The sequence below is a fragment of the Crocodylus siamensis genome, chromosome 7 (genome assembly GCF_052110815.1).
Source record: "Crocodylus siamensis isolate JL-2025a chromosome 7, ASM5211081v1, whole genome shotgun sequence".
Taxonomy (NCBI): domain Eukaryota; kingdom Metazoa; phylum Chordata; order Crocodylia; family Crocodylidae; genus Crocodylus; species Crocodylus siamensis.
Window position 1 is genome coordinate 57,108,187 of NC_143401.1, and position 14,520 is coordinate 57,122,706.

At 45.2% G+C, this 14,520-nt stretch overlaps 1 protein-coding gene across 2 annotated transcripts; it reads left to right on the forward strand.

Annotated features, from left to right (window-relative positions):
• The first annotated feature begins 610 nt into the window (after positions 1-610).
• On the forward strand, positions 611-10,806 carry SAR1A (secretion associated Ras related GTPase 1A). Of its 2 annotated transcripts, none has more exons than XM_090057964.1 (7): positions 611-739; positions 1,747-1,821; positions 5,932-6,051; positions 6,359-6,424; positions 7,631-7,734; positions 8,319-8,450; positions 9,635-10,806. In XM_090057964.1, the coding sequence occupies exons 2-7, from the start codon at positions 1,764-1,766 to the stop codon at positions 9,749-9,751; spliced, it is 597 nt and encodes a 198-aa protein (XP_089914090.1). In that variant the 5' UTR covers positions 611-739; positions 1,747-1,763; the 3' UTR covers positions 9,752-10,806. The 2 variants fall into 2 exon arrangements, with proteins under 2 accessions (XP_089914090.1, XP_089914091.1); XM_090057965.1 differs by having other exon boundaries at positions 685-739; positions 1,751-1,821.
• Positions 10,807-14,520: the final 3,714 nt, after the last annotated feature.

Here is a 14,520-nt window from a genome sequence, read left to right on the forward strand (position 1 = left end):
GTCACTTGCAAGCTCTGCCCCAGTAGTTTGCAAACAGTCTTCAATCTGCCCGAGTTTCAGAAGCAGAGCTCCCTTAAGAGGCTCTGACTTGTATTAGCTGGGGTGTAAGATGATGGCCCTGTGGAAAGTTTTGCACATTTCAGGGGACAGCCCTCTGTGCAGGGCTAGGGCTAGACACAGGCCTGGGCCAGCCAGGTGGCTACCTGGGGCTTGCACAGAAAGGGGGCTCGAAAATAGTAGTTTTACTGATTATCATCATCATCTCTGGCGAAGGGGGGCATACTAACAGTTCGCCCTCGGAGCTTGAGGCGCTGGATGGGAGCTCGACCCTGCTTTGCCGCCAGGTTTCCCTGGCCGCTGCCTCAGGTGCAGCCCGCTTCCGAGCGCGGGCGGGAGGGGGCAGCGGACCGACCCGCGCGACCACCGGGGGGGGTCCCTACGGCTGCTCCCGGTACAGATCTGCCCCGGGACGTGCGGCAGAGCCTGTGCTCCCCCGGCGCCGGCTCTGAGCAGCGCGGCGGGAGTGAGGGGCGACGCTCTCCGGGCCCCGCCCGCGGGCGGGACACGTCACCGCTCAGCGGCCGCGCGTCCGGCCCCGCCCTGCCCCAGCCAGCGCGGCGGGCCCGCCCCGGAAGCGGCCGGGGGACGATGCTACGTATTTCCGGCGTGTAGGTGGCTGTCGAGCAAGTGAGCGACCGAGTCGCGGCCGCAGCCCGGGGGCGCCGCAGGGAGCGGAGCGGTGAGGGCCGTGGGTCGCTGGGGGCCAGGCCGGGCCGGGCCGGGGAAAGCGTAGGTGGTCGGGGAGGGGCCGCTATTGTCCGTCCGTGACCGCGGGCGCAGGCGGGATCTGGGCCTGGCGCCCCATTGGCGCCGCCGCCGCGGGGGCCGAGCTCGGCCGCGGCCCTGGGGTAGCGGGGGACGCCTGACCGCGCGACGATGGCGGCGGCCCGCGGGGAGGGGGCTGGTTTTGCTTCCCCAAATGAAGGGGCTTGTTTGCCCGGCTCAACCCTGGGGCCGCCTGGTAGCGGCTTGTCCCCCCGGTCGCTCCCCCCTCCCCTCCCCCCCGCAGTTTGCGGGTAAAGCTGTCGGGGTCCTGCTTGCGAGGAAGGAGAACGGGCGACCCCAGAGTGTACCAGCTGCCCCTGTCTGCAGCCCTGCTGTTCGTTTATTTTGGTGATGCTGAAACTAGAAGAGGCTCCAAGGTGCATCTCCTGGAGCTGGGCCATGGGCTGTATGGGATCATAGGGCCCTGCTTTCCCCCAGCACATGATTGAAACAGGTGCAGGAGACGACACTGCCAAAGGCAGCGTGGTGTTGAGTGTGATGCTGGCAGGCACAGCAGAAAAGAGCTGTTGCTTGCGCCAGCAGTGTGATGCCAAATGCAGTGGAGCATTGTCCTGCCAACCATTTAACAGCGACTAATGCTAATACACCAATGGGACAGAACCACCCTGTTGTTGTACAGGCTGTTGGTAGCACATTCAGGCTGAGGCCCTGGTTGTGGAAAGGGATTGTTGGCTCAGCATTACATGTGTGAAAGCTACCACAGATTCTTAACGTTCACCCCGTTCCGGGGGTGCCAGGGTCGAACACTTAGCCTGTTTTTGCTTCATTAGTACCTGAGCTTCCACTTTCAGTCAATAACTTTCCAGTGCAGAGGAGAGTGCTCTACCAGCTTTGTTTGGCTGCCACATAAGTGTCATTGGCCACCTTAGCCATAAATGTCTTGTGTGTGTTTTCTTCCAGGCAGTTAATCTTCAGCAATGTCTTTCATTTTTGAATGGATCTACAATGGCTTCAGCAGTGTGCTGCAATTCCTAGGTAATTTTGCAAGCCTGGTTTACATGGGTTTACCTACATAGTTTTGAATCTTGTTAAGCTGTTGCAGATGCCAAGCAGACTTTCAAACTGAATTAAGCAAGAGTTTAGATTAATTTACTAACTTACTGATACAACTAGAACACATATTTAAGGGCTAAGCAGGCTTGATTCCATCGGTTCTAAGGTGAGCAACTCAATCTCGCTGAAAGTCAGTTTGCAATCCCTCTTGCAGACATGCTTACTAAACTTACAGTATTCACTGGAATATAAAACAACCCTGATTATAAGATGACCCTCCCAGTAATTGGATATCATACCTAAAAAATTATAAGAAAATTATAAATTTTCCAGGTATAGAACCAAATTATTAGAAGTTTGTCTTGAACTTGTTCCCTTCCCACTGCTACAGTAGAAGAAATAAATCTGGGGTGGTAGCCCCCTTGCTCTGTGCCTTCTTCCCAACTTCTCCCTGCAGTCCTAAACACCCCCCCATTCCTTACTGTCATATCCTGTTCTCCCTGAGTACATAGAAGTGAGAAGCAATTTTGAAAACTGACCTTGAAATTAAACATAGGTATAGGAACTTGCATATAGTACCCACAGAGTTAGTTCAGTCAGAACTGATGCATCTCATTTTCTAAACTGCTGCAAGTTTTAGCACAGGTACTCCAGAAACACTCTTGAGTAGCATTTTGTCACCTGCTTGTATGTAGTACAAGCTATGTATGACATTAATCTAAAGACAAGAAGCTCATGGCTTACTATGTAGCTCATTGGGCTGGGCCCCACCACTGTCGACAGCATTTCAAGCCATAGTGATCCCGCAGTTCACCAGTGCTCAGTGTGTTGGGGGGGGGGGGATGACGTAGCAGCTCATCTGGGAGGTGTGGGATGGAGCAGGGCTCATCTGGGGACAGAAGGAGATTCCTGCTGCTGCCACATGGCTGGTCCATCAGCTCCTGCTGCTATCACTTGTCTGGGAGGGCGCAAGGGGAATTGTACTCCCGGATCTGCGCCAGGCAGGGCAGGCTAGGGCCAGGGCTATTTCCCATGTACCCTGGCCACAAGGTGGGTGCCAGCGCTGCTAGGAGCGGGGGTTATGAGGGCATTAGGGTGAATTTCGGGATGGCTGCATTCCCCCTCTGTAGACCCCTCCCAGTGACACCACACCCCACCCAGCCCAGGCTTTGCTGGGAACTGCCCTGGCTCCAGTCTGCCCCGCACAGATCTGGGGCCTATTCCCAGTGGCTGAGCCAGGCTCCACTGCCTCAGCTCCGACCCCCTGCCTGCCTGCCTCCCTCCTGGCAAGGCCTTGATCTGTGCCCTTGCATGCACCCCCTCCCCCCCCAACTTACCAGCTGGAGGTAGCTCTCCATGCTGCAGGCTGTCTCTTTGCTGCCTACGTGCTGTGCTGCGGCTGTGTGCAACACGGGCAGTTATCGGCCCAATTATCAGCCTCTTAAGGCCGATATCCAATATAGATAATTTTCTTTATATCAGTACCAATTGGATATCGGACCAATGTATCAGTGCACCTCTAAAATATGGTATTACAGTTGGTATGTTTGTATTCTCATTTAAAAGTTTTTTGTGGTAGGAGAAGGCAAGGTTATAATTAGCTTAAAATGTGTACAAATTATGATATTTGTTTTCCTTATTTGGGCATGCACTGCTTCATTCTGTACTATTTGACTGCATATTGTATCAAATTACTGCAGTTTGTCTTTCCCCGCTACCTCTAAAAATTGAGTCTAATCTTCCACATCCATATTGAGTAGCTATCTGAATTCTTATCGTTAGGAAAAATGAAGGTACAGATGTGTTATATAAACACAGGCCAGACAGGGGTCGGGGTGGGCCATGCCTGCACCATACTACCCGGGTAAGCTGTGTTGCACATGCTCCCTGGGCCCTCTGCCCCTCACCCCCCAGCTCCTGGGACTTGGCACACAGGCAGCACCTTACACACAGAGACGCACATGCACACACGCACATGTACAATATATGAGAATAAGATTTAATTTTGAGCGGTTATGCAATTGCCTATATACATTATTCAAAAAAATTTTTTGAAATACAATGTTAACTGCTATAGTTGATGTTTGATTTTTAGTATATGATTTGTTAAAATTATATCTTCTAAAAAATTTAATATGTGCAGCCCTTGACAGCTCCAGAATTCAGTAAGCAGCCCACCAGCCAAAGTACTTGCCCACCCCTGTTTTAGACTCTACTGTCCAGTTTTTTATTCTGCTTGGGTTGCCTAACTCCTTGGGACCAAGGTGTAAGCTGATTGCTAGTTGATCAGAGTTGTCAGTTACCTTAAGACCATGTCAGAGGCATCAAATCAATGGTGAGTTAGTCCCCATAAAACCTAGGCTTTTACAGCTTTTGTTAATAAAGTTCAGAATACTCTATGGTGGAAGTAAGATGTCATGTTCTCCCCATCTTCCCCAAGGTATTAATGATGGGTAATCCCCTGCATAAAGCACCTTGCATATCAAAATGTATAAATTTGTTAATATTGTCCATGTATTGAATTTAAATATTGGAAGGCCATCTTGAATCTTTCTTCGCCCTCGCTACAGCAGGGAAAGTAATAGCTAGGGGAGGAGGTGGGCCCCCTTGCCTTCTGCTCCACCCACTCCTCTGCTCCTTCTCCCTCTCCCCCCACCATACACTGCTTGGGAGCCTGCTCCTTCCTGGAGCACAGCACAGAAGCCCAGCCCTTGCCTGGCCTAGCGGCAGTGTTGGTGCTGCTGATTGGCTGGGCAGGGGAAGGACCCTGACAGCAAGGGGGGGAGAGATGGGTGTGCAGTGGGAAGCAGAAGCTGCAGAGGGGAGGTTAGTAGGCTGCTGTGGGTCTGCTTCTGGCCCTGACCTGGGGTCAGGGCCAGAATTGGAGCCAAAGCAGCTGCCTGCTCATCCCCCTATACTTTGTATGTGAATATAAAGCAAGGTGCTTTTTCCCCATTCTGATCAGGGAAGGGGGACATGTCTTATATTTGAGTAAATATAGTAGGTTTTAATGGAGCAAAAGAACTTGTCAAAAGCTAAGTCACCTTCTGGCCCTAATTTCAGCACTGTGTAATAGACTGTTTTACTAGGACTGTCCTGCCAGCACCATCCCACCAAGCAAAAGATTCTGTAGTGAGATCCCAGCAGGGATATCTGGGGAGTGGCAAGCCAGTGTTGCCAACCAATGGAGTGCTCTAGTCACTACTGTACCAGGTTTTGCTATGCATAGAGTGCCTACATAAGGGGTCGTGATAATATTGATGAGTCCCTTCCCTGTGAAATCTCAGAAGTCACCTGTTCCACTCAGCCACAGTGGGATTTTCTAATTCTTACGTGGTAGCCAGGGTTTCCTGATGATCAAGCCCTCTTCTTAAATGGTGCTGGCAGTATTGGTCTCTGCAGATCTGAAGTCCCACTAAATCCATTCATGTTTGGATGACTTATCGTCACAAAGTAGGATGTTTCTGTTCGTTTCATTTTTTTAATGAAAGGTTAGGATCTACAGAAACTGATGGAACTATCTATGTTCACATCATTTTGTTTCACATTCTTCCCTAGGTAAGCCAAGTCACAGTGCTATCTTCTGCTAAATAATGGTATCATAATTTCATTTTTAAGTGTCCATCTTGGATGGCAGATTAATTTTAACCCATTACACTTAAGAATTTTTTTTCCACCTATTTTAAAATGGATCTAGTTAAGCGTAGATGTGATGTAGCATCACTCTTCTCAGGCTGCCATCTCTTTCATAGGTTTGTTGGGGTTTTTTGGGGGGAGGGTTGTTTTTTTGAGAGATTACATTCTTTATAGAAATGTGTTTAAGTTCATGGTGAGGGGGAAAAGTCGGCTTATAGAAAATGTCTAGTGTAGTAGCTCTATTTTGTACAGTCCTGATATAACCATAGCATCAGTTGTGTATCTCATGCTCTGTGCTTGGAACATTTTGGAATACAGTATTTTACAATATTATTCTTAGGAGTTGGTGGATTGTGTTGTTATTGGTTGGCATATAATACAGCCATATGGATCACACTTCTATCTGAAACAAAACAAAAATCTGATTTTTCTACCTTTCCTTCCCTCGCCATACAGGATTGTACAAGAAATCTGGAAAACTAGTGTTTTTAGGATTGGATAATGCAGGAAAAACCACTCTTCTGCACATGCTCAAGGATGACAGATTGGGTCAGCATGTCCCTACACTACATCCAAGTGAGTTTACCTAATGATCTAGTTTAACTGGGTCCATTGTAAACAGGTTTTGGGGGGTTTTTTTCATCTTCTAAATGTTTTGTACAAGGAAATACTGACTTGTAGACTTGAAAGATGCCTCAGTCTTGTGCTTATAATGTAGAAAGACTTAGACTTTTAAAACTGACCTGTGGAAACTGAGGTCATCAGTAATTCTTTGGGTAGTAGATTACTTATACATTCTGTATCTGATCTTTTGCATGCACATTAAAAAAGGTAGGGGTGCTTATAGCTGCATCTGAGCTAAATGAAGATGTCTTTTTCTTAGCATCAGAAGAGCTGACGATTGCTGGAATGACTTTCACGACTTTTGATCTGGGTGGGCATGAACAAGGTAAGAATGTACTTGGCATGGGTTACAAAAGAAGCAAAAGTGTTTCATGATGACTTGTTTGAGTGACTTAAAGTTTAGTCTAGACAGATCAGATTTTTTTAATTTATTTTTTTTAATCTCAATTCCAGCATTTAGAATTGTACATGTCCTTGATGTGCAAAGTTAACTCTTTATTTTTCTACAGTTCCATTTACTGTATCAGGTGCATCTTAGTATACAGTTCTGGCAGCTTGCAAAAAGAAAAAAACACTTTCAGTTGGTTCTCTTTTGTCTTAAATCTCACCTTTTACCATATTTGTTCATGGAACTAGACTATTGCAATCTGAAGGTGGTTGCAATGGATTTTAATCATAGACCTTACTCTGTTTCTTTAGAATGCCTAAAGATGATCTGAAAAGTTTTTCTGCTTTTTTCCTTAATCTTAATGCCAGGTTTGGACTGTCTGCTGTTGTGCAGGGTCTTCTCTGGGTCCTTTGTGTTGATGGAACTTATGTCTCAATTGAAAGAATGAGATGCTTAGTTAAAATTTCTCTCCAACTGACTTCCTGCCCTTCAGGTGGGGGGCTGGACTCCATGATCTTCCGAGGTCCCTTCCAGCCCTAATGTCTATGAAATCTATGAAAATGGCAGTCGTTGAAATAAAACAGGCTTTTAGTAGTGCTTGTTTTAAACTAAAAATCCCTTCCTTCTTAGTTGTTCAGCACTTTTTCTAAATCCTTTAAACATCATTATAGCCAACATTCCAAATTAGACTAGCCTTGAACTGTAATGCTTAGAGAAGCTTTCTAGGTATTGTGCCTCTTGATTCAGAGGCATAAATTATAGGGGCTGGGTATAAGAACCTGGATAGAATAAATTTACATAAAATAGTTAACTGCTGCTCTGGCTCATTGACAATTGAGTCTGTGAAAGCTTTTGCCTCTCTGGACCAGTTAGTCTCCAGGGCGCTACCCTGTCCTGCTTTCTGCACTCTTAGAATAGTGAGTATGAGGCAAAAATCTCCTTACATTAGAAAATGAAAGGGAAAGGTAGAATTGACACTTCTCCCATGCAGCCTTGCAGCTTTGATTTGTTCTGTTCATCTGAAACTTTTAAACTGCCTCTTTGAATTGTGGGGAAATGATTCCTGCTGTTTCTTCGGGGTGTAGGTATTGAATCTCTTCAAAATAGCATTTTCACAGGGATGTTTGTCCTTTTTTATTCTAGCTCGTCGGGTTTGGAAGAATTACTTGCCAGCGATTAATGGTATTGTCTTTCTGGTGGACTGTGCGGATCATTCACGTCTCATGGAGTCCAAAGTTGAGCTTAATGTAAATCTTCCATTTCATAGTTGGTTTTTTTTTTTTGGTCCTTCCCCCTTATGTCTGAGCCGTTGATGGTACAATTCCTCTTCCCCTTCTTTGGGCTGAACCTTAGTGTACAACAAAGTCTAGGCCTCAAATCTACATTCTTTTCCCTCCCTTAAAATTTTGGCTTGCGTTTTCTCAGGTTCGTCCTGATTTCCTAATATGTAGGTGTTTTTGCAATAGGTAACTAAACCAGTAAGGTGTTGATAGATGAGCTATTGGAGGGTCACAGGAAGATGTTGCATTTCTTATTATGTTTGCATGATAAATATTTTTTAAATGACTAAATCTTTATACATTGCAAGGGGCTCTAGTCAGCTATTTTTAGAATGTCCTGAGGATTTTTAAATAATCCACACATTTTAGATGATGGCTGTCTTGAAGAGGCTGTTACGGTGACATTTCTCTTATGAGAGGAGTTTTCTTTAAAGTAGCATAATTCAACTGACAACTGTTTATGACCGTCTTCTGACATTGGAGCAGAGAAATATATTTTTATAGATGACTTTTTTTAATCCGTGAGGTTAACACTTCTGTCTTTCCTACAGGCACTAATGACAGATGAAACGATATCAAATGTGCCAATCCTTATCTTGGGTAATAAAATTGACAGACCAGAGGCCATCAGTGAGGAGAGACTGCGGGAGATCTTTGGGCTTTATGGACAGACCACAGGAAAGGTAAAGAAGAGCTTGAGCTGTTAGTAAAACTTGGGTTCTATATTACACAATGAAAGCTTCTTTAAAAAATTCAGCAGGAGTGCAAGTCAAGAATTGGTGACCAGATTACCACTTCAAATAACATCAGGATAGGCTCTAAAACAATAATGCTAGTGGGAATTCTAGGGAGCTAAGACTTGCTAAATGTAGAGAGTGGGTATTTGAGATTACAATAATGTTTCAGCTTGGAAGCTTTTTTTTTTTTTTTTTTTTTTGAACTATTCATCCAACTTAAATGAAGGGTACAAGTATTTAATTAAAAGCTTTTATGCAGTTATGAACAGCAGTGTTGAAAGGTAACTTATTACAAATGCTTAAACACATAGGGCAGAAAACTGCATCCAGTTCCTGTAGAATGTGCACAACCTATATACTCTATGTACTGCAGTTTTAAAGCACCAGTTTATATTCTCTTTATAGAGAAATGCTTGCACTGATTTATCTCCTTTAAGGTTTTTGCTTAAGTGGTCCTGTTGCTCAACTGCCAGAGTTTTAGCGCTCTGCATTTGGGCAGTTAGGTGTCTAGGTTGATATCTTTGCTATTAATATTGGGACTTGTAGGACCTTCTAAAGGGTGGGCAGTTTATTTTGGCTGGTGGGTTATTAAAGGAGGTTCAGTGAGCTGTTGTAGGCCAAGGTGGGGGTAAGCAGGATTGTTTTTTATCCAGCCTTGGGTATTTCTGCCTTGCACCCACTGCTAGGGGTGCCAGATGGAGTGGGCAGGCATGCAGGCAGGGTCTCTGGGACCCCCACAGGCAGGGTGCACATGGCTGGGCAGATGAGATGGGGCAGCAGCAAGGTGGGGATGGGGATTGCAGGGCAGGGCTGCAGTCCACTCCCCACTGGACCCTGCAATGAGTGGTGGTTCCATGTGCAGGAAGTGGATCATGACTAGGCCGTGGACTGTACTGTCACTGCCCCTGCCCCAAGATCTCAGCCCTGCCCATTTTGCTCCTAGACACTGCTCCATGCTCACCCACAGCCCCATCCTGTCTGCCTAGCAGAGTGTGCTCTCCACAGGGGTCCCAGGCAGGTCCCCATGGAGACCCTGCCCTCCTACTCAGTCTGGCACCTCCTCATGGTAGGTTGAGGTTGGCACCTGTGAATTTAGTGCTTGAATTCTGACTACTTTATCTTGATTTCAGGGTAATGTGCCACTGAAAGACCTGAATACACGTCCCATGGAAGTGTTCATGTGCAGCGTGCTGAAAAGGCAAGGTTATGGTGAAGGCTTTCGTTGGCTATCTCAATACATTGACTGATAAATGGACAGACATAGAGTCTTACTCCTCTGGACTGATCCTGTTCACAGCTTCCTATGGACTTTTCTATTAGAACATGGAAGGTTTTCCAACCACATACTGGCATTGACCAAGAGACTCCTGGTTTTCAGCTATCCTATTGCACAGTGGTGACACAACTCTTTTCTTTTTTTCTTTTTTCTTCCCCCACATGACTGGGAGAGAACACAGTCTGCACACAGGTGCAAATTGTCCCTTTTAGTTGCCATTGTTTCCCATGGAAACGATGGCTTTCAGTTACAATGGGGCTGGGGTGCAAAATTCAGCACACTGCACTGTAGCAGCTGAAAAAGAACACGTCTCACCACTGTGGCTAATTGACTTAATAAGAAAGCAATTCTATTTTTTAAAGGAAGTGTTAATGTAAGCAGTGTCCCTTCTAACTTTTTAATTTAACATTTGTCGTATTTGGTCCAGAGTCTGTTTAGGGTTTTTTAAAACATATTTAATGGTATTAGATATTTCCCAAATTACTGAACAAAGTATCATGATATGGAAGTCCTCAATAAACACAGATTTGGGCTTAACTGATCTGTAGGATGGTTGTGCTGTGTCACATTGTCTGATCGTAAAGAGGGTGCTGTTGACTGACTTGTGCAATCAAGCTTTTTTTTTTTTTTTTAAATTCACAGGGATTTTATTTGTGGGGGTGGGGGGAGGGAAAGGGCACACAAGCACACCTGTTTTTGTTGCTGCCTCATGTTTAGGTGTTTTGAATTAAATTACCAACCTCTGGTCCTTAAAGTGATGGCCCATCAGCAGTCTTTCTACTGTGGCAGGTTCTGTTTACTGGGCTCACTCTACAGTGTGGAATGTTGCAGTGTGCTATAACAGTAAAAATCATGAGGTGGTTGTGTGGGGTTATTGTAGCATGAAAAGTGTTCAACACTTGCATATCTTAAGTTTATTAATGTAGACTAAAGCAGTTTATTTTATACTTGGCAGATTTTGTCTAAAGTTTCGTTGCTGTCTAGAGCGCCTCTTTTGCAGTTAAATAAAGACATGCCTTTCTCTTCGAGGGTTGGTGATCCTTAGTTTAAACTGATCAAAGCTCTAGTAACTGGCAAGCACCCTTTATTAGGGGAAGGATTTGAACTCTGATATGTTGTAGTGAAAGGTGTCTGAGAGAATCTTGTAAAAACTTGTCTACCATATGTCTCCCTCGCCCTTGCCTAGCCCACTTATTGGTTCTATCATGAACTGCTACGAATGGAAACAAGAATAATCCCAGCTGTGTGTGTTCTATACTATCAAAATGTGCTCTCATTCATTCTGTTTACTGTGGGGATTATACTGCTGTAACGTGGGAAATAGATTCAACTCTAAGATGACCTAGCACTTTATTCCCTTCACAAACATTTGTTATTCCTAGTAAGGGGAAGTGAAACACCCTTTTAAAAATATATTCAGTAATGTATTTCCCAGCCTTTCTGAGAGTTGTCACTTCTGCAAGTGGTTTTACCAAACGTTTAAGATCATCCACTTGAAAAAGTAATACTCTTACAGTGAACTAGTTTTGTGTACTCAACCCAGCTTGTGACATTTTGAATTTTTTTGTTATGATTAGCATTGCCATCCATTCTCTACAGAAGCACAACTGAAAAGCAGCCTGCAGTAACGGGTTATAGTGTAGTGTTGGGTACAGGTCAGTTTTTGCAATCAGAAATGGGTTAATGTGCTGCAATAATGGTGTTTACTCTTTTTTATTCTGGCCTAGAGTCCAACGCTGTTACTTTATTTAGAAATATTTTATCCTTCACATTTCACTAAGTTGAACTGAGCCTTCCGTGGGGCAAAATTTGAATGGATGGCTGATTTTGTTCCCCCTCCCACCCGCCCCCTTTCAGTAGCAGAAATCTGACTCTGACTCACCCTGGGATATATAGAGAGCCTGCCTGCCTCTAGAATTTCAGTCGTTTTATGTTCTAATCGCCTGCAATGTGTCCCCATTGGAGTTTGTATGCAAGCCAAGGTCACAGAAGTGGTCTCCGTTGGGTCTTTTGTCACTTCAAAACGTGTATAAGGGTTCTAAGAGCGTCTGTGGAGCCAAGATTGTTTGTGGATTTAGTACAAAGATGCTGCTGTGAACCTGACCTTCATCATAGTGGTTCCAGTTACCAGCTGAAGAAGACTGCCAATCTCTTGCTCAGTCAGAAACACTACAGTATTACATTTAGATTCCTTAGACAATTTGCTGTGACTCGCAGTGCATCAGGGTGGTAGGTCTCCTAATTCCTGTTAATAAACAGAAAGCCCAGTAGTTCCAATTATCTAAATGTACTATGGCTCTGCACTTGTAGTGTCTAGAAAGCTGGTGCCCTGACATAGCACATCCTTCTGTGAAGGTGGTGTCTCTACCACTGGAGAAAGAGAAGACAGTAGTAAATAACTCCTGATCTTTTACTCTGTACACCTATAGGGTACATTCCCTATATACAAATACTTGCTAAAATGTTTTGCTGTAAAGTTTTAATATATACTTTAGGAACTGGGGTACAGATAAGTTATAGTAAACCTAGGTAACTCTTAAGTCTGTCATAGAAAAGTGCTTGCTTTAATTTCCAGAAATGGGAGAACTATACATATTTTTGCAAAAAATCATCTGTATCCAAAGCATTTTAATAAAATTTTTAAAAAAAAAAATCAGTCCAGACTTGGTGAATGGGTTCTGGTATGTTGTATATAAGTAGCAGAAGGAGATTGGATGTGATAATATAAAATTGGATCTGGGGAACAAGCTGTAAGGCTTAAATGGAAGCATGTGATTTCAAAAGTTAAACAATACATGAGGTGTATGCAAAAATTGCTTGGGGAACAGGTGGCTCTGTAGCTTATACTTTTATCAGTAGAAGTAGAGCAAATCATGTATGCAAATACCTTGGTTTCGGATATAGAAAGGATGCATCTAGAATGAAGGTAGAAACAATGCTGTGCAGAATGCAAAAAGCCTCTGAAGTGTAAAATTGAATTTGGACAGAAGGTACTGTGTGTAGATCAAATTCAGCTGGAAATAATGCTTTGAAATGTGTACAGGAGAAAAATGGTAAAACAGTGGGTGCCATGTAGGGACAGTTCCCCCAGTTCAGGTGGCTTGAAAACGTACAGGGAGTGGGAGATGCATGGGGACCTAGTAAGAATGAAGCTTAGAATGAGGAATGAAAACAGAATGAAGTTGAATCTAAGATGGGGAGATCTGAACTGAAGCTACTGAACTAACTCCAATATACCTTAAAAACAATGCAAGAGTGAGAACTGTGCAGGTAGCCTGTGTGCGCATGAGTCTGTGGCAGACAAACTGCACTTACAAAATTTCAGAAATATGCTGAAGTGTAAAGTCTTTTGAAGAAGACTGTTAAAAGTGTAAGTGATAGAAATAAATTGGATGGGGGGTGGGAGGTGATGCCTGCTGTAGCTCCTTTCCAGTGTAGGGCTCCGATGGTACATCTTGTGCGTGACATACCGTTGCTTTTTTTTCTTCGTAAGGAGGAGGTTGTTTTTGTGTTTGGGGTTTTCGTGTGTGTGTGTGTGTGTGTGTGTGTGTGTGTGTGTGTGTGTTTTGGGGGGGTTGGGTGTTTTGGGGTTAAGACTTACATAGTAGGACTTTATTTTCTTTCTGAGGCTATTTAATTACAGGTAGCTCTATCCTTGGCATGTGGATTTTTCTTGAAGTATTTGTTTTTGTAGACTCATGCTAATGTATTTCACTTTCTTCCTATCTAGATGAGCCTCCAAGAACAGAGGTTTAGGCAGGAAAAAATCCCTTCTGAAGAGGAAGAAAGCTTGGTCCTAGTCCTGATAGTCTTGTTAACCTTTGGTTTGATTTTGCAAATTTTTAGGTAAAGTACAGCATTCATACCTTCTGTTTCCACTTGTGTTGAAAACTTGAGCTTAGTTTACTGAATATCCTTAAGTCTCTGGGGTTTCTGGTTTCCCACCATACATGACTTTTGTCCCTCATGCACCAGCATTCAGCTCTGCTCCTGGTCTGGTACAAGGTACTTTTACATACAGAAAATGCAGGTGACCCAGTAGCTTGTATTGAAGAGAGGTGGCTGGTTGCCTCAGTCCCTTTTCTCTTGGTCCTAGATTATAACCTGGTTTCATATTTGACTGCTGTTGGGGGTGGAATTGCCGTGTTTGGTGTTTAGGATCAAACCTCACTTAGCCAAAAGAGGGCGAGTAGTGCGAAACTGTCTGTACCAGCCAGTTCTCCGGGGAAAAATTGGAAGCTAAAAGCTTTAAAAAATGTACTGGGCTTAAAATCCGTGTGGGTTTGTTTTGAAAACGGGCCAGGCACAGGCCACCGGGAACGGTATTGTGCTTTTTTTTCTAAATCGGTGCCATAGCTCAGCCCCTTCCCGAGCCCTCAGGCGCTTTTGAAGGCCCGGGCCCTACTCTGGGTGCGGCGGGCGGGACTCGTCCACGGGGCCGGGCTCGCAGGTCCGCGAGAGCTCCACCGAGCCTGCCACGTCGGCTGCCTCCCTCAGGGGGCAGGGCTTCCCAGTGCTCCTCCCGCGCAGCCGCTAGACACGGACACTCCTCCCCCTCCGCAGGGCGCTGACACTTTCACCTCCCACCCCCCGCCACGTGGCTGCACTGGCCCCGCCCCCAATGCGCGGAACTCGCTGATGCACCGGGCATAGGTCCTCCCTCACCTGCAGCCCAGCGCCCCGCGGCCGCCAATCGCCGACGGCCGTCTGAGCTGCTCCAGCCAATCACCGTTCGCCAGC

What these genes read in the sequence shown, in the direction of transcription:
- SAR1A (XM_090057964.1), top strand. Translation starts at nt 1,764, where the DNA reads ATGTCTTTCATTTTTGAATGGATCTACAATGGCTTCAGCAGTGTGCTG. An exon ending in TGTCCCTACACTACATCCAA is followed by an intron (nt 6,052 to 6,358) that starts GTGAGTTTACCT and finishes TCTTTTTCTTAG; the next exon opens with CATCAGAAGAGCTGACGATT. An exon ending in TCTGGGTGGGCATGAACAAG is followed by an intron (nt 6,425 to 7,630) that starts GTAAGAATGTAC and finishes TTTTTATTCTAG; the next exon opens with CTCGTCGGGTTTGGAAGAAT.